The sequence below is a fragment of the Lacerta agilis genome, chromosome 5, assembly GCF_009819535.1.
Source record: "Lacerta agilis isolate rLacAgi1 chromosome 5, rLacAgi1.pri, whole genome shotgun sequence".
In the NCBI taxonomy this organism is placed as follows: domain Eukaryota; kingdom Metazoa; phylum Chordata; class Lepidosauria; order Squamata; family Lacertidae; genus Lacerta; species Lacerta agilis.
In genome coordinates, this window is record NC_046316.1 from 95,670,368 (window position 1) to 95,688,942 (window position 18,575).

The following is an 18,575-nucleotide window of genomic DNA, read 5'->3' on the forward strand; positions in this document are numbered from 1 at the left end:
TCAGGGCTGATTTCTTTGAGAATGGATAGGTTTGATCTTCTTGCAGTCCACGGGACTCTCAAGAGTCTCCTCCAGCACCATAATTCAAAAGCATCAATTCTACGGCGATCAGCCTTCTTTATGGTCCAGCTCTCACTTCCGTACATTACTACTGGGAAAACCATAGCTTTAACTATACGGACTTTTGTCGGCAAGGTGATGTCTTTGCTTTTTAAGATGCTGTCTAGGTTTGTCATTGCTTTTCTCCCAAGAAGCAGGCGTCTTCTGATTTCGTGACTGCTGTCACCATCTGCAGTGATCATGGAACCCAAGAAAGTGAAATCTCTCACTGCCTCCATTTCTTCCCCTTCTATTTGCCAGGAGGTGATGGGACCAGTGGCCATGATCTTAGTTTTTTTGATGTTGAGCTTCAGACCATATTTTGCGCTCTCCTCTTTCACCCTCATTAAAAGGTTCTTCAATTCTTCCTCACTTTCTGCCATCAAGGTAGTATCATCAGCATATCTGAGGTTGTTGATATTTTTTCCGGCAATCTTAATTCCAGTTGGGGATTCATCCAGTCCAGCCTTTCGCATGATGTATTCTGCATATAAGTTAAATAAGCAGGGAGACAATATACAGCCTTGTCGTACTCCTTTCCCAATTTTGAACCAATCAGTTGTTCCATATCCAGTTCTAACTGTAGCTTCTTGTCCCACATAGAGATTTCTCAGGAGGCAAATGAGGTGATCCGGCACTCCCATTTCTTTAAGAACTTGCCATAGTTTGCTGTGGTCGACACAGTCAAATGCTTTTGCATAATCAATGAAGCAGAAGTAGATGTTTTTCTGGAACTCTCTGGCTTTCTCCATAATCCAGCGCATGTTTGCAATTTGGTCTCTGGTTCCTCTGCCTCTTTGAAATCCAGCTTGCACTTCTGGGAGTTCTCGGTCCACATACTGCTTAAGCCTGCCTTGTGCAATGATAGCTGTCATTTGGTCCCATTTCCACTTCTGATAGCTATCTGTAATTTCCCAAGACCTGATTCTGCCCACGTGACTCTGTGCCTTGGAGATGATGGCAGTTCGCAGCTTGGCCAGGCACTGCAACCTGGCGCCTCTTTGGTTAATGTGTGTGATCCTTGGTTTGGCTTTCATTTGCAATTAAACCACTTTCATATAATATCTAGTGTTCATTCTAGCATTCATTCATTCATGTTTTCCCTGAGTCTCCATTCATAAAACTGGCTGAGATTAATAATTTCTGCTAGTAGGAACCTTATTTGAAATAGATTAGGCAATCCACCCGCTCCACCACCCGACCCAAGAGGGGGCCATTTGCAACTGAGCAGCGAAACATCCAGGGGGGGCTTCTTTGAGAGTGGGAGTTATGTCATAAAAGCACCACCACCACACCACCACCATCTAGCAGTAGTGATGCTTTTAGCAATGCTTTCTTTTCTTCAATTTTTCCCCCTTGGCTTGGTTGCAGCCTGGTTCTGCTGGAGTTCTTCCTCCGGGTTCTCCTGCCTTTTCCTGGGTGTGTCTGTGGGAGATCAGGACTGGCAGCTGCAGCCTTTCTGCTTTGTGCCACCCCTGTTGCAAGCACAGGAGCCTTGCCAGGAAAGATGGCAGCCCCTCTCCATCCAGGGCACGACTCCCCTTGCAACAAAGAGCCACCTCCTTCCTCTGCCCCCCACCACAAGGGGCTGCTCAGCTCATCCACTCTTGACCAGAGGAGAACCAGCATTGTGTGTCAAAACCCAGAAATCCCCCGTCACACCTTCCTCTTGGATAAGGCTTTCCTCCTCTGACAAGGGTGGATTCTGCCAGAGGGCAGCAGGATCAGACCCACAGAGAGACAGGGAGACACAGGTGGGCTGAAATGGTTCACTTTATTTCTTTCTCAATGTGCAGATGATCAGGTGCTCATTGTGTGCCATTGATTTCATAGTGCAGACATAAGGCCATGCTGGGTGTGTGTGTGTGGGGGGGGGTGAAGTTACACACAGACCCCCCCCCAATCCCTTGCATGCCCACGGTGCTCAGGTAAGCGTGGCTCCCCTCACAGAAAAGTAAAGGGCTGCTGCTGTGCGAGCTACAATTCCTGGATTGCGGGGGTTGGACTAGATGACCTCTGGGGTCCCCTTCAACTCTGCAATTCTGTACGTTGGCACAAGGGGTCTTTGGAGAGAGAATCTGCAGTGGGAAACTATGCCCAGCCCTCCTGCGACTGCCGAGTCCAATTACATGCGCTTGTTCCCAGCATCACACGCACGGCTTGAGAGCAGCTGGCGCATGCCTGGGCTGGCCAGAGGCCCACTGGGTGAGCGGCTCCCGGGCCCGCCATGGCCTTGCCCTGTTTAGGGGGCAGCCTGCCAAGGGGTCCAGCTGGCGTGAGGGACATGGCAGGGCAGGTGCTCCTTTGCAAATGGAAGAGCCAGGAGGTCACTGTGGCTCCTTCTGACGCAGAAATGCTGCCTGCTCAGGCCAGGACTCAGTAAGCATGTGTGCGTGCGCCTAACACACTCTGTGTATGCCCAGAGACACCTTGGCCACATTTGTTTGGATTATGAGAGATCTTTAAAGGAACCCACAAACCCCACCTTTTGGCTCTCGGGACAATCCCAGTGCAGCCCCCTGGCTGGTTTAGAGCAGTGGCTAAGGGGAGATCAGGGAAGGTAGGAGGGTTTCCTGCCATCCCATAATCTGTGTGTTCTTGTTCTCCATCCACTGTTGCAGGGGAGGCCCATGTTCCTCAGTGGGGGGGGGGTAAGAGTTGCTTTGTATGCAGAAGGTCCTGAGTTCAATCTCCAGTTGCACCTCCAGGGAAAGCGCAGGAGGAGAGCTTGTTGCCCTTGTGCTCGGATCCTGCTTGTAGGTTTCCCACTGAGGCATCTGGTTGGCCACTGAGAGAAGAGGGGGCTGGGCCAGATAGGCCACCTTTGGCCTGATCCGGCAGGCAGGCAGCCCAATGGGCCAAGACCTTTCCTCTTGCTCAGGGGAGAACCTGAGGGGGCTCGACGGATCAAAGGGTCCAAGCTGCCTGGAGCTGCCTGGCTAGGAATTACTCCGGGGGGGGGGGGGCTTGAGGGTCCTCATGTCCCAGGCCCTGATGCAGCCATTCCTGGGAGCCACGCCTGAGCGCAAGGCAGAAGTTGCTCTGCCCTAGGGATCCCCTTGTCTTTCTGTGGGTGCTGGAATTCCTTGAGCGACATCCCCCAGCCCCCCACCTCAGAGCCTCCCCCTGTGAGAGGCAGGTCCTGCCCAGGCAACTGCGGGCGAAGAAGCAGCAGCTCTTTGTGAGGCCTCCAGAGCAGAGGCAGCCACTTGCTTCCTTGGCATGGAGGGACAGAGGGAGGGAAGGAGGGGTGCTAGCTGGCACCCTTGCAAGTAGTCAGTGGCCCATTTACACTCTGGATGGCTCCCCCACCCCACCCAATGCAGGATCTCCTGGCAACCACATTGCTTGTTGTGGGCACATTCAGAAGGTGCCAGAAGTGGAAGACGCCAACAACCCCCCCCCCCCAAAAAAAAAACCCCACCCAGCAGCTTTGCTCCAGAAGAATGTAAAGGCCGATGAGTTTACTTTCTTTGCCAGGGGCTGCCTAGAGACACCCTCCCCAGCCTCAGGAGGCCCTTGGGCTTGGCTTGTGGCTAGTTCTGGGCCAGGATGACTCTCAGGCTGGCTGCCAAGATGTGGGCTTAGGATCTTAGAACCACAGCATTGTAGAGTTGGAAGGGACCCCAAGAGTCCGACCCCACGCAAGGCAGGAATTGTTTGTTTCCAAACTGGGCACCAGGCCAATGGGCAGCGAGTGACTAGCGGACGTAAAGCCAGTCGGCCAGAGCCGTGGGCAAGTGGGTGAAGGCCTGCAGACGGACCCACCAGTGGGCCTCCATGGGGTTGTAGCGGGCATAGGGGTGCCGCGCGGTCAGCGCCTCGGTGATGTCGTCCAGCACGAGGGAGGTGTCCCTCAGGCCGCTGCGCACGAAGCCCTCCATCCGGCGGACCTGCTCCGCGAAGTAGGCCTCTCCGTAATCCGCGCGGGCGGCTGCGCTGGCCCCGCTCCACATCTGCTCGGCCTCAGACTGGACTCCGTCCCGGGTCAGGATGCCGGTGGCCGCGATGAAGTTGCTGGGCTCCACCGCAACCACCGCCACCCCCCAGGGGTACATCTCCTGGCGGAGGCAGCTGGTGAAGGCCTCCAGGCCGGCCTTGGAGACGCAGTAGGAAGAGCGCAGAGGACTGCACATGCGGCCGAGCATGCTGCTCACGTTGACCACGCGGCCTGGAGAGGAGCAGAGAGGCAGGCGCTGGGCAAGGAGGGAGCCCTTCTGGGGCCAGCCTTCTCAAAGGGGGGGGCAGAGGCCACAGGGAAAGGTCACTGAGAGAGGAGGGAAAGGAACTCTGTGCGTGCTCAGAAGCACGCCTCACCCAAATTACTTTCCATTTCACTGCAAGCCAGCTTTGGAGGTCAGCCATGGTGGATGCCCCAAAGTCTCACTGTCCCTTGGGCTGAGCAAATCCATGTTGGCTGAGGCTGCCCACTTGAGCTGAGCTCCAGAGCTGACCCATCTGCCACAAGATCTGGAGGGAGGTATCCTGCAGCCGTAGGATCCTGTCCCAGCTGCCCCACCTCCTGCAGGGTCTCCTCAGCTGCTCCTGCCAGGGCTTGTGACAGGCCCTCCCAGGCCACTGCTGGTCCAATTCTGCACCAGGAAGCCCTGGCAAAGGGACCGAGCGCACCGGGGAGTGAGAGGATGTCCCCCAGGAGGCGGACCAGTGCTGTACCTTGGGCCCTGCGGATCAGGGGCAGAAAAGCCTTGGTGACTCGGATGGCCCCCCACAGGTTGACCTCAGCCACCCTCTGGTACTTCTCCACGCTGGTGAATTCCACGTCCCCAAAGGAGGCGACTCCGGCGTTGTTCACCAAGCCCCACAGACCTGTCAGGCAAAGCAGGAGACATGTCCTGGTGGTTCTGCCCCTGGGGACACCCAACCCCCTCTCTCCCCGCCCCCTCCCAGGGCCCAAATGGCCCAAAGTGGGACCCAGAGGCACCTCCAGAATCAGCCTGGAGGGGAAACACAAGAGACGCCATCCCTGTCAGGCAGCCTCAAAGCCTACTTCTAGGATGGAAGTGGCCCCAATCCAACAGAAAGGTTTTCCGGGTGTGAAATTAGCAGCCCAATGTAACAAGTACATATTCTTGCTAGTTAGCATGAGAAAGGGGTTAACACCACAGAGCTGTATTGCTGATTGGCACATATTTCAGACCATAGAAACACAATTGGTAGACAGGGCTCTGTGTGATGTCATTTCCCCTTGAGCATATAGTACTTCCTGTTCCCCCCCCCACCTTTGACCAGTGTTGGACGCAGACTTGCCTCTGCTTGCTCATTTCAGGTTCATGCCTGAAGCTGCTTATACTGTAAATGGAAGTCTTTTCCCTGCATAATTTTTACTGCTGCCATTGCTGTGAACCAGTGCAAGACTATAAGTAAGTTATATATTTAAACTTATTTACAAGTTGTTGCCTGATTGTTTGTTAAGTGGAGTAAGAAATGGGAGCCAGCTTGCTTCATGAAGCTGGACTTGCTCAAAAGGAGCCTTGCCAGCCTAATTCCTACGCTTTTAATTTTGCTGCCAAGAATGGGATTTTGAAACTCAATCCCCACTGGAGGGATAAATTGCAATTAACCTCTCCTCTCCTACCCATTAAACCCACCCCACATTCTGCGCTGAAATGAGTAGGGCTGGTGGGGGAGCACATCCATGGGGGAGCCATGGGGTCTCCATCCCACACCATTTCCTCCTCCCCACAGATCCATCCCATTCCCTCTTTCCCAGTGTCTTTTGTCCTTGAATTCTGAGCCCCAAGAGGTGCAACAGCGCAGAGGGGGTTCTGCTTCCCCTCCTCTCTCCCGTTGCTGCCCCAACAGCCCCCAAAGACGTCTGGCAAAGAGGCTGGAAGAGCCTCCCAGCAGGAATGTCTCCGGCAGAGAGATCCACTGAAGGACCTTCTGGCAAGTGCTGCATTGCAGGAGGTTGGACTAGATGAGTCTCCCACCTCGCCCATGCTCTGATTCTGTGAGTATCCCAGGGGCTGCCAAGATCCACAGCTGGGTGAGCTGAGGGGGTCTCTCTGCTGCCCCCTCTCTCCTTCAAGGGGTCTGGAAGAGATGGGGCAGCTCTCGCTCTCTCCCCCCTCCTCACAGCCCTCTCTTCCTGACCTCCCAGTCTCTGAGTCAGAAGGATCCTGTACAGAGAAGAAGGAGCACCACCTCCACAAAACTTGGGGGACCCTTTCTGCGTTTGGGGTGGGGGCCAGAGGTCTCTGCGGGCAGCTCACAGCCAGGGGTGGGGGGCTTCTCCTTTCCTGCCTCTTGCACAGAGAAGGGGTCCTTTGAGGCTGGCTCAGCCGAGGGCATCTTTTGGGCTCCTTGCCCGGAGCCCACAAAGCCTCTCACTTGCCTGGCTCTCTCAGGCAGGCTCCATCTCCTGTTGGAGACAGGCAGCCCCCTCCCTGCTCTGGCCCAGCCTCCTCCTCCTCCTCCCTTCTGGCCCTGATCCCTGCTCTGCTCCTCCTGCTGATTCCCTTGGGTGGAGGTGGCCCTTTGCACAGTCCTCTCTGCCTTGCCTTTGCCCTCCTTTGCTCTTTGCAATCCTCCTTGACCTCATCCTGCCCTAGGGAATGTGGGGCTCAGCAGCAACCAGAAAGGCTGCCCCACCCCGGTGCCTGCTGTGCAGCTAAGATGCCTTTTCCCCCTGGCTCTCACCCACAACTGTCAGCCCAGTGCAGGAACAAAAGCCAGCCTACGCCTGGGGGCTCTGGGGGCAGCCGGCTCTCCCACCCCCAGGCCACCTTCCTGCCCACAAGGACATGCCCCCCCCAAAAGGGAAGATGCCAGGACAAAGGCAGCCATGTGGCACAAGGAAGAACCCTGGCTCATGCACTGGGAGAGAGGGGCTTTTTAGTTTAGAGTAAGAGGCGCCATGGTAGAAGTTTATACAATTGTGCCAGGCAGGAGAAAGCGGACACAGATAGGTTTTCCTCCCTGTCTCCTAACTCCAGAACTCATGGGCATCCAATGAAGCTGAATGTTGGAAGATTCAGGACAGAGAAAAGGAAAGACTTCTTCATGCAGCACATAGTTAAACTGCGGAACTCCCTCCCACAGGAGGCAGCGATGGCTCACAGCCAGGGTGGCTCGCCTCAGCCTTCACAGCTGGAGGGAGTGATGTTTCTGAATGCCAGTAGCTGGAAACCGCAGGAGAGGAGAGCTGCTCTTGCCCTCAGGTCCTGCTGCTTGTGGGCTTCTTCCCTCCCGTGGGGGCATCTGGTTGGCCATTGTGAGAAGATGATGCTGGACTAGGTGGCTCCTTGGCCTGATCCAGCAGCCAGGCTCTTCTGATGTTCTTATCTTGGGAGCTCAGCTCCTTTCGCTGCCTCTTTTCCAGGAACTGAGGCACCTCCCTCTGAGGCCCCCTGACCTCAAGCCTCCCCACTGCCTGCTCAGGATCAGCCAGGATGAGCCTCCCCTCAGTGTCTCTGGCGGTGCACTGGGGGGCTTCTGCCACCCACCCCACAGACACAAAGCAGGTCCCTCTGGCCACACAGCTGCCCCAGGGATGCCAGGCTCCAGGGGAGCAGAGACACCCCAGCCCCCACGTGGCCCCCACAGAGCCAGTCCCTGGCCAGAGGGCCCTTACCTTGCTCAGGCCCCTTCAGGCTCCCGGTTACGAGTTCGAGAGCCCTGGCCACCTCCTCCTCGCTGCAGACATTCATCTGCAGGACGTGCATTCGCCCCGAGGGTCCCAGGCGCTCCAGCTGCCGGGCACCATCTCCTCCTTGGTCCTGCTCAACAGACACAGGAAAGAAATCCTTTGCCCACAATACTGTAGCCTGCCAGGAGAGCCCCCCCCCCAACTCCAAGCCACTCCTAGGGCCCCCTGGATCAGGGGAAAGAAGAAAGAGGGCAGTATCTTCAACTGTGTTTTAAAACCTGCTTTGTGTATCTGGGAATGGAAAACCAGGATAGTGTTATGAGTTTGGGAAAGCAGGCTGAATGCCAAGACATAGCCAAGCCCTGGATCCAGCAAGTGTTAAAAGACAAGCCAGGCTAGCTTCCCAAGGGGGAGATTGCTTGGGTGATGGGCCATTAAGAGAACAAAGGAAAGGGGCTCTGTGTGAGATGGCAAATGGGTGGTCTCGCAGTTAGAAAGGAGTTGAGAGTTGCAGTGATGCTGGCCAGATGCAAAGCAAGAAAACTGGGAGAAGGCAGAGAGACAGAGCAAAGGTGGATGTCTGTTTGAATCCAAGGCTGTGTCTATGGGAGAAACCAGATCCTCTTGGCGTGTTAATGAATACCCTCCAACATTTCTCTGATGAAAAGAGGGACACCCTGATGCATCATAATAATAGTAATTTGATTATTTATACCCTACTCACCTGACTGGGTTGCCCCAGCCACTCTGGGCAGCTTCCATCATATATAAAAACATAATACCAGTTTGACCTGATTATAAGCCTCACTTTCCCCCCAAATTCTGACCATGAAAAGTTTAAGTGCATCTTAAATTCACAACCTTACAAAAATTGGCTTTTACAATATCGCTGCTGAAACAGGCATACAGATAAACGGAACGGGTGTGAGTGCCTGCGGAATTTAAAGGGAGCAGATTATATTCAGGTACTCTCCCCCCCCCCCCCGAATTTTAAAGGTGCGACTTATATTCGGGCCAATACGGTAAAACATTTAAAACCATCCCTCTTCAGGGCTGCCTTCAGGTGTCTTCTAAAGGTTGTATAGTTACTATACTTATCTCCTTGGCTCGGGGGTCACATAACTCCATCCCCTCCAACCTTTCTCCAATGAAAATAGAGATGTCCTAAGGAAAAGCCGGACATTCCGGGGTCAAATCAGAAACGGGGGTGGCTTCTGTAAATCTGGGACTGTCTCTAGAAAAGAGGTTCTGTTAATGCTTTGAGCCCCTCCTTCATGTATAAATAAACCGTATTTCCTAAAGACACCACAGTTTCTACTGTGCTTCATTCAAAAAGGAAACACAAACCCCAAGTAAGTGCCAGGAACCCCTGGAATCTCGCACCAACTGGAGATTGGGGTGGCATGCAACAATATAAGGAATAAACGGGAGGCGGGGGTAAATCCCCTGCTGCCAGCAAGTACGTTTTTGAGCACAATTCAAAGTGTTGGTGCTGACCTTGAAAGCCCTAAACGGCCTCAAAGGCCCAGTAGACCTGAAGGAGTGTCTCCACCCCCATTGTTCAGCCCGGACACGGAGGTCCAGCTCCAAGGGTTTTCTGGCGGTTCCCTCCCTGCGAGAAGCGAGGTTACAGGGAACCAGGCAGAGGGCCTTCTCGGTGGTGGCGCCTGCCCTGTGGAACGCCCTCCCATCAGATGTCAAAGGAATAAACAACTATCTGACGTTTAGAAGACATCTGGAGGCAGCCTTGTTTAGGAAAGTTTTTTTTAAATGACTGATGTTTTAATGTATTTTTAATCTCCTGTTGTTAGCTGCCCAGAGTTGCTGGGGAAACCCAGCCAGATGGGCGGGGTATAAGTCATAAATTATTGTTATTATTATATTATTTCCTAGACATGCATCCATCTTGGTGGGTGGGGGTCCTTGGTGGGTGTTCCCACTCCCCTCCACCAGGCAGGTCAGGGGACTTTGCCCCCCCCAGCTCAGCGGCCTGCTCCCCCTTCTCTGTTCCAAAGGTCCAGGCAGCCCAGAGGAGACGCCTTGTCCGGCTGTCCTCTCAACAGATGGAGGATGTGGGCCGGCTGCATCGGGAGGGATTTCCAGATTCATAAACTGCCCCACAACCAAAGGGCGTACAGCCAGATGAACAGGGTTGCAGATTCAGCTGAAACCAGTAAGGCCATTCCTGCGATTGTGCAAATCCAGAGGCTGATGGGCATTTCAGGGAAAGCCTTTGGGAACAAGGGCATATTATGGGCTTAGTGGTTGCCTAACTTCATTTGAAACCACAGGGAAGACACGAACCCTTTGCAAGGAGAACAGAGGATCCCCAGAGGCGATTCTGAGGCGGTGAGCCTGGCAGTTGGGATGGGGGTGGCCAGGAATGTCACCGTCCTCTGGGAACAGGAGACACAAAATCTGGCAGGGGAAGGTCCTCGCTTTGCAAACGGGTTCAGGGGCTCAAGGGAAGCCGTCCCACGGGGATCAGGAGCCCAGAGGAATAGTCCTGGGGCCTCTCTCTGCCTGCGCACGGATGTCCCCCGCTGCCCCGGATGTTTACAAGGGACCCAGGCGAGGCGACTGAGGCTGTTGCATTGGGCAAAAGGCCTCTAGTCTCTGAGTTTTATTGGCGTTGCACAGAAGAAGGGCCTTTTGCCCAATGCAACAAGGCCACGAGGCTTGGTGCTGTGATGAAGACCCTGCACCTGCTGCTCCTGCAGTGGGGAAAGTGAAAGTGAGCCATCACCGTCTCCACGGCAACAGGGCCAGGCACAACCTCACTTGGGATGGAAACTTTCAGGCTTGGCCGGCTCCCAGCAGGGGCTCACTGGCTCTGCCAGGTCTCCCAGGAAGGCAGGCAGGGAGGGAGGTCACCTTGGCTGGCCGGCCTGCACCACAAAGGAGACGGCTGCATGACCGACCAGCTGTGGGTGGGGAAGAAGGTGGAGAGGAGGCCACCCAAAGGCCCTCACTGGCAGGAGGAGGAGGAGGAGGAAGAAAAAGAAGAACGGCAGTTGTCTCAGGCACAGAGATCTCACTCCACCCCCCTCACCCCAGCAGACAAGGCCCGTCTGTGGGACAGGAGGTTGGGAAGGGGCAATGGCAGGCCTGACCTCCAAAATTCCCCCAGGAGGACCTGCCCACACAGCCCCCCCCCGGCCTCAGGGGCTCTGTCCTTGGGCACAGCCAGGGGCCTAATCTGCACCCACCTGCCCCACACCCCAAGTCAATCTGCCCCCGCAAAATCCAGCCGTTTGGTGGCCGCAGCAAGAAGGGAACACAATGAAGCAGGCACCCTACTGGGGGTGGGCAGGGGGGCTGGCACCACACCCACTTACGGTGTTGTAAGCCAAAAATGGCTTATCTCCTGAATTTATGCCAATAAAACTCAGCGGCTTACAGCAATGGCACCCCCCACAGCTGGGATGCCACCCCTGGGTGAAGCTACCCCCCTTGGGGCAAAAAATGCGAGCATTCCCTGGTTTCAACCTCCCCGGTCTCCTCTTTCCCAAGTGATGCTCTCCAGAGGTTGTGGAGCCGATGGTCAAGGAGGAGGAAGAGGGTGGGAGTTGTAGTTCAGCACCCCTTGGATGGCACCTGGTTGGGAAAGGTTGCTCTGAAGGGTGGGCACAGCAGCTGCTTCTCTCCTTATGGAAGGAAGCACTCATTCCCCCCCCATGCATTTGTCCCCCCCCCCAATGCTAGTCGGACCTCTTTCCTTGGGCACCCATACTCTGTCTCTTGGCTTGTGGGGCCACCAGTATCCAAGGCAGGCTGGCCAAAGCCTGAGCCCGTTTCTCGTCCAGCTGGGTGGGCAGCAGCAGCCCCCCCTCACCTTGAGCAGGCAGGTGGCAAAGACGGTGAAGCCCTCGGCGTGGAGGCGCCTGGCCAAGGCCTGGCCGAAGCCTTTGTCGCAGCCAGTGATGAGCACGGCCTTCCCATCGGCCTGCAGGGGGGAGACAGGAAGAGGCGCCACTCAGAGGCTGCAGAGAGCCAGGAGGAGCAGGCAAGGCTGAGCCACAGGGAGAGATCATCTCTAAGCTCTAGATCAGAGGGGTCCAGCACATGGCGGCCCCAAAGCCACTTGCAGCCCTGGAGGCCTTTTTGTTGGCTCCCGCCCTCCTGCTTCCCTAGTTAGGACTTGTCCAGCTTTGGGAAGGAGGTGCGAAGGCACCAGGAGCTGCCTGAGCCTCATGTCTTCATCGCAAAGCCCTCTGCGGCAGCACGAGGGCCAAGCGGGGTGCGTGTGTGAAATGTTGGCCTCTCTCCCCCAATGACCCACCCTGAGAGACATCTGCACCCAACCACCCTCCCAACTGGAGGGTCCTGATCCAGCTCTCCTGCTCCCACACCTCTCTGTCATCCGGATCCTAAGAGGCTCAACAAAGGCAGGGGGCCTCTCTCTCTCTCTCTCTCCTGCATTGATGGCCTTAAAGAAGCAGGAATATTCCTGCCTGCCTCTCTCAGCTAAGGATGGGAAGAGGCAAGGCAAGAGCAAGCCCAGAGGGACGGGGAGGAAGCATGCCCTGCCAAGCCCCCCAGGAGAGCAGAGTTTGAAGTCACAAAGGGGGTCACCCTCTCCCTGACCCCACCCCATTTTGTGGTTTGCCGCACTTGTTGCTCTCTCCTAGCAAGCTCAGAGGTGTTGCTCCTCCTCCTCCAACGGTTGACTCAGAAGCCTCCCGCGTGGTGGCTCACTGCAAAGAAGGACGTCCGGTGGCACAGCGAGGGTTAAGAGCTGCTCCCATGCGGGCACCAGGCGCAGAGGCAGGAGGCTGTGGCCCCAGCCGCGTTTGCTGCAGAGACACCCAATGGGCAGGGCCCCTTCCTCCTTCCTGCACCAGGAGGGCCAGGCTGGTGGTCCTATTCAAGTCAGGGGAGGAGCTCCTTCCTGCCCGTTCTCCTGCCACTCTTTCCTGGGCGCCTTGTGCAATGAGCTTCAGCCGTGACAAGTTGTGGCGGGCGGCCGATAAGGATCATGCCTCAGCTGCCAAGCAAGATCAAGAGCCGGTTTTGCAGGGCTGGGCCCCACCCTGGGAAGCTGCTGAGCAACTGGCAGGCAGGCCCTCACCTGACCCGACTGCTCTCAAGGACAAGCGAATGGGAAGTGCAAAGCGAGGAAGAGCCCGCTTGCCCTGGCATGTGCGGTGGCATCTCCCCTGCGTCACCCTGGGTGAGGGAAAGTGTGACCCAGCCTGGAACGTCCTCTCAGGACACGGCCTGCCCACCCAGACCCAGCAGAGAACTCGGCTCTGGAAACAGGCCAAAGGCAGCAAGGACAGGAGCTATTTTGAAGCCCACAAAGGAACAAGAAGACCCGTGGTGTTTACAGTCCTTGCCAGCCCTCCTTCCCCACATCAACAAATGTCAACAATCCAGCTTAACGGGGGGGGGGGGTGACCAATGGATGGAGCCACACCTGAAGGGGATTCAGCAGATGCTGCCTTTGGGAGCGCAATAAAGTGGGAAATCTCCAGGCTAGCTAAGGCAGAACACAGGGACCTAGGATTGTTTGGATCACATTTTAAGCACAAATTGCTCAACTTCTAGGGCTCCCATATGCCCGGAATTTCCTGGTCATATCGTGGATTTGTCCTCCCAAAAATAACGTCCAAATGGAATATTTGAGGATTGGTAGAAATGTTTGGGGAAACCCAGGCATATGGCAACCCATGCTGGAAATGTATATCCCCCCAATTTTCTAAAAAAAAATAGTTGACCAACTATCTTGCAACCCTACCACCCCCCAGAAGCCCTCGGTGTCACGGTGCAAACGGCTAAGCAAATGCTGTTCTCTAGAGTTGAGGCAAAGGTGCCCAAGGCCAACTCTGGTCCAGCAGATCAGCCGGAAGGAAAAGAAACTCCAGCAGCATGCATCCAAAACAAAGCCACAGCAAAGGAGGCCCTGCTGGCTCAGAGGAGGACTTAGCCACAAGGTGGCAAATAAAAAGTATTGAATGTGTTGTAAAGTGAAATATAGAATTGTGACACTAGATGGAGACGGTGAGCGCTAGCAAATTCAATGCATTTTTCAAAACGATTTTAAAAAGAGCATTTTCACGACGTTTTTAACGTGTCTAGAATTGTAGAATGGTAGAGTTGCAAGGGACCTCAAGGGCCATAGAAGCCTTCCAACTCTACGGCCCTATGACTTATAGCATCCAGAAAGGGCTGTAGCTCCGTGGGGCACACCCCCTGCCTTGCATGCAGGTCTCCCAGCTCCCCTCCCCACCGGCAGCACCTCCAGGCTGGGGCCACCCCCTGCCTGAGACCCCGGAGATCTGCTGCTGCCGGTCAGTGCGGCCAGTCCTGAGCCAGACGGCCAAGGGTCCCATTTGGCAAGAGGCAGCTCTCTGCGTTCCTCAGCTTGCTCCAGACAAGGCCCCTCAGAGCCACCACCAGCCATGTGCATCTCCCTACAGACCCCTTCCAAAGGACCACGGCCAACTCACATGACCTCTGGGGGTGCTCCGTGGACAAGCACTGTGGCTGTAGCCAAAGGGCACCCCACTCTCTGGAGCCGGGGGCCCAAAGGTGCTCCGCTCCCTGGGAGAGGCGGGGCAAGGGAGGGAACCTGCACAGGCCCACTTCCCAGCCGGCTCAGCCCCAACTCCCTTGAGCAATGGGGCGGGGGCTGAGCTAAGTCACACTGGCCTGGGCTTCCACTCTTCCTTGCCCCCTCCTGGTGCCTTTTGCCCCCACAACCAGCCTCATCATCATATTAAGGTATGATAAAAAAAAATATCATACCTTAATATACATGCTCCTTAATATACATGCTCTGGGCTTTCTATGTCAGGTAGTAGTGGTTACATACGGCTATGACCACTACTCCACGTAAGGAGCATGTATATTAAGGTATGATATTTTTATTTCTCTTAACAATATTTTTATTTTATTTTTCTGACTATATTTTTATTTTTCTGAATATTATTTTGGACAATATGGACTCTTGTTGATGCGGAGCATTATCCTTTATATGATCCTTTATATGATTGATTAGATGTATATATTCTGTTTTGATATTCTTTATAGTTATGAACTGAAGAAGATTACACCGAAACAGTGTACTTATCTGGAACGCTGTCTTCGCTGCATATTATTTGACATTATAAAGAAATATTTTGCCCTACATTATTTGGTCCATGTGTTGCCTTTTTTTCATATCCTGCTTGAAGTTGCAACACAGGGGTCTCTTTTTCGTATTTAACTCTTTCTACCACTGGCAGGCCAGAGCAGCCTGCTGAGCCCTCCTGCAAATCTGGACACACACAAACACACCCAGCCCGTCTCCTCTCCTTCATTGTGAACTAGGAGACTGGTTAGGGCTGCCCAAAGTGACTTGGCACTTGCTGTGCAGGCCCTGCTTTTCATGCAGCCCAGAGTCCAGTTTTGGGGTTGGGTCTCACAGCACTGCAAGACTCCTTGCACACAGGTGCTAGCCGTGGTCTTCTGTGTCCCCAAAAAACCCGCCTCCCCTTTCTTTTGCCTTCCCGGCTTGCTCCAGGTAGCTAATTAAGTGCAATCACAAAATGTGGTTTTTCAGAATTTAACCACAATGATCATGACCCCATTGTGAACCATCATTTCTCCAATTGCCAGCAGACTACTCTAGAACAGCCTCCTGTGATTGATTGCAGAGTAAATGTGACAGAAAATTTGGTACTAGGAAACGCACTGAAAATTTTTCATTTATTAAAAAAAAGAAATACAAAATGTGCAGAGTTATGTTGTCATAATCAAAGGATTTGAATTGAGAGGAGGAAGCAACCTTCCCCACCCCCAGCCCAAGATTGGCAATATTTGTTTTCATTGGTTAAGCAAGAAAGCAAATAGGAGTGAAAGGTTTTTAATTGGTTTGACAAATGTGCTTTATGGTATCAATCACAAAACAGAATTAAAAAGCTCCTTCCTTGATTTTCCCTTCAAGCCAGAGAGGAAGGGGCTCCAGAGCCGGGCTCTTCCCTGGGGGCTTTGGGGATGCAGATACGCTGGACCTCCGGGCTCTATGCCACCCCACTCTCTCTGGGGCACCCAGGGCGTCTCGCTGACCCGCCGCAAAGAGGGTGCAGGGAAGGGGGGTTGGCTTTCTTCCTAGCCTACAAGGCAGCGGGTCTTCCTTGAAAGTGGTTCCACAATTGTTGTTACTTTGAAGATTTGCACCTTGCCTTTCAAGCAATGATTCTCATGGCAGCAAACAAGAAACAGGAAATATTACAAAACCCCAACAACGCCCCCCCCCCCCCGCACGCAACTGAACAGCTTTCATTGTTTCAGTTTGCAAGTTTTAGTCTGCTGTAAAGTTTCTTGCTATTGGATATGTTTTAAGCTGTAAATTGCCCTGGAAGCTTTAAGTACCGGTAATTGGCTGCGTGGATTGCAGCATTTGGGACTTTTTAGCTTAGAGAAAAGGTAAGAGGTGACATTGATGGAGGTTTGTAAAGTTATCCTGGCATGGAGAAAGAGGGTAGAGAAAAGTTTCTCTCTCCCTTTTGTAACATTGGAACTCAGGGGCACCCAATGAATGTGTAAGGATTCAGGTCACAGAAAAGGAAGTCCTCCTTCATGCAGAACACAGTTAAACTGTGGAACTCCCTGCCACATGTGACAGTGACAGCCACCAACTTGGGTGGCTTTAAAAGAGGATTGGGCAAATGCCATGTATTGGAGGAGGAGGAGGAGGAGGAGGAGGAGGAGATGGCTACTGAGGGGTACCAGCCATGTTGGCTAGACTCTCCCCTTCCCAGCCCGGCTCCTGAATCCTAGTTATGGGAAAGTGCAGGAGAGGAGAATAGCTCTTGGGCTCATATCCTGCTTTTGGGCTTCCCTTAAAGGGCACCTGGTTGGCCACTGTGAGAACAGGAGGCTGGAATAGACGGGCTCAGGGCCGGTGCGTCCATTTAGGCGAACTAGGCAATTGCCTAGGGCACCAAAATGGAGGGGGCGCTGGGCAGCCTGCCCCGCCGCTTCCCCGCTGCCACTCTGCAAGCGGCAGAGTGGCGGGGGAGGGGGGAGCAGCCCGAAAACGGGCGTCTCCGCCCCCCTCCGCAGAGTAGTGGGGCTGGGCAGCAGCCGCTTAGCTCCTGCCCAGCCCCGCTGCTTTGGGGCGAACTGCAAGGGAGGGCTCCGGTTACCTCCCTCGCAGTTTGCTTTGGAGCAGCAGGGCTGTGCAGGAGATGCTTAGCTCCTGCCTAGCCCCGCTGCTTTGGGGCAAGCGGCGAGGGAGGGCTCCGCCTGAGCTGCTTTCCCTCTACCCACCCCACAGAGAGCCTGGGAGAAGGGAGGTGCGGTTGCCCCTACGAGAGGTGGCGACGCGATCAGTGCCCCGAAAGCGCTCCTTTTGGGACACTCATCCTGCCACCGCCTCTCGCAAGAGCAAGCTTCCTTCCCCCCTCTCTCTTTTCCCTCCCTCCCTCCCTCCTTCCCTCACTCCTCCCTCTCTTTCACCCCTTCCTTCCTTGTCACTCACTTTCTCACTCACCCCTTCCTTCCTTCTCTCTCTCACCCTTCCTTCCTTCAATTGGCCGGGGGGGGGGGGGCGCCAGAAGGTGATCTCGCCTAGGGCGCAAAAAACCCTCGCACCGGCCCTGGACGGGCTCCCTTGGGCCTGATCCAGCAGCCTCTTCTGAGGCACAACTCCACATCTCAACTCTGCCCCGAAGGGAACTGGGCGTCTGAGGCAAGCCTGTCCTACCTCACAGGGTTGTGTGTGTGTGAGGGAGAGAGGCCTGAGGAACAAGCAGGAGGGCCGGCTGGGCAGACCATAGCCCCCCCCCCCCAGCACAGACTCTGTCTCCAAGGCAGAGGAAGAGGCACTGCCCTGCTCCTGCACCACCAGATGCCCTTTCTTAAGCCCCTGTCATGGGGAGAAGAGGGCCGAGGATCCTCCTTATCTGCATGGGGGGGGGGCTCCTTCCAGGCTGCTGGGATGGAGACACTTGTCCCAGGGAAGAGCGCAGAGTTGAAACTCCAGATCCAAACAGAAAGGGAGGGGGAGCAAGGTGAGGGGTGGGGTGGGGTGGGGCTTCCTCAAGGCTCCTTAGCCCTCCAGGGGAGCCCTGCGGGCGGGCGGGGGGGGGAGTGGGAATCCTGGCCGGGGCAAGGAAGCCAAGCAAGGCCCGGCTCTCTGGACTGAGCCACGGGGCTCCCTGCCCAGGAAGCCATAAAGTATGTCGTGTGGGGGGGGGTAGGCTCCCCTCTCCCCCCCGCGTTGCCAGGCTCTGGCAGCGCCCCTCCCCCTCCCGGCCTGCAAAGGGCAGCACGTGGGAGCCCATTTGGGCCAGCCATGCCCCTGTGGTGCCCCGGGCAGAGTTTAGAGCTGGGACCAGTGGGAGCCTCATCCTCGGGACGCAGCCAGCAGCGCCCTCCCGGATCAGGCCAAGAGAGGCCCCTCCCGGCCAGGGATGCCCCGGAGAGCGCGAAGGAAGGCGGCGAGGGCCGCTGCGCCCTCCTCTTGTCCCTCGGCTCCAGGGTAGACTGCTCCTGAGCAGGGCGCTCGCCCGCGCCACAGCCCCAGAGCTCCCCGCTCCGCTTCCTCTGGCAACGGGCGCTCCAGTCCGAAGCCCCGGGGCCCCTTCGCGCCCCGTCTGGTTGGGGCGCCCCCTTCTCGCCGTTTCTCCCCCTCCGCCCGCCGAGCGCTACTCACGGCGAGGGCGCCGCCCCGACGGGGCAGCCGGCGGCCCAGCAGAGGCAGCAGCGCGACGCCCAGCGTGCCAACGCCAACGCCCGGCACCCAGAGCAGCAGCAGCAGCAGCAGCAGGAGGAGGAGGAGGAGCGCCGCTGCCGGCCCGAGCGCGAGGCGGGCGGGCGAGGCGGCGACCCGCGGCATCGGCGGCATCTCTTCCGCGTGGCGCCAGGCGGGCGGAGC

General features: G+C 55.6%; 1 protein-coding gene across 1 annotated transcript; it reads right to left on the bottom strand.

Moving 5' to 3' along the window:
* Window positions 1–3,511: 3,511 nt before the first annotated feature.
* On the bottom strand, window positions 3,512–18,536 carry LOC117046413 (D-beta-hydroxybutyrate dehydrogenase, mitochondrial-like). Its single transcript, XM_033148217.1, has 5 exons — window positions 18,354–18,536; window positions 11,544–11,654; window positions 7,694–7,838; window positions 4,774–4,926; window positions 3,512–4,270 (listed from the first exon to the last, which is right to left on the bottom strand). The coding sequence occupies exons 1-5, from the start codon at window positions 18,534–18,536 to the stop codon at window positions 3,801–3,803; spliced, it is 1,062 nt and encodes a 353-aa protein (XP_033004108.1). The 3' UTR covers window positions 3,512–3,800.
* Between the last annotated feature and the right edge of the window lie 39 nt (window positions 18,537–18,575).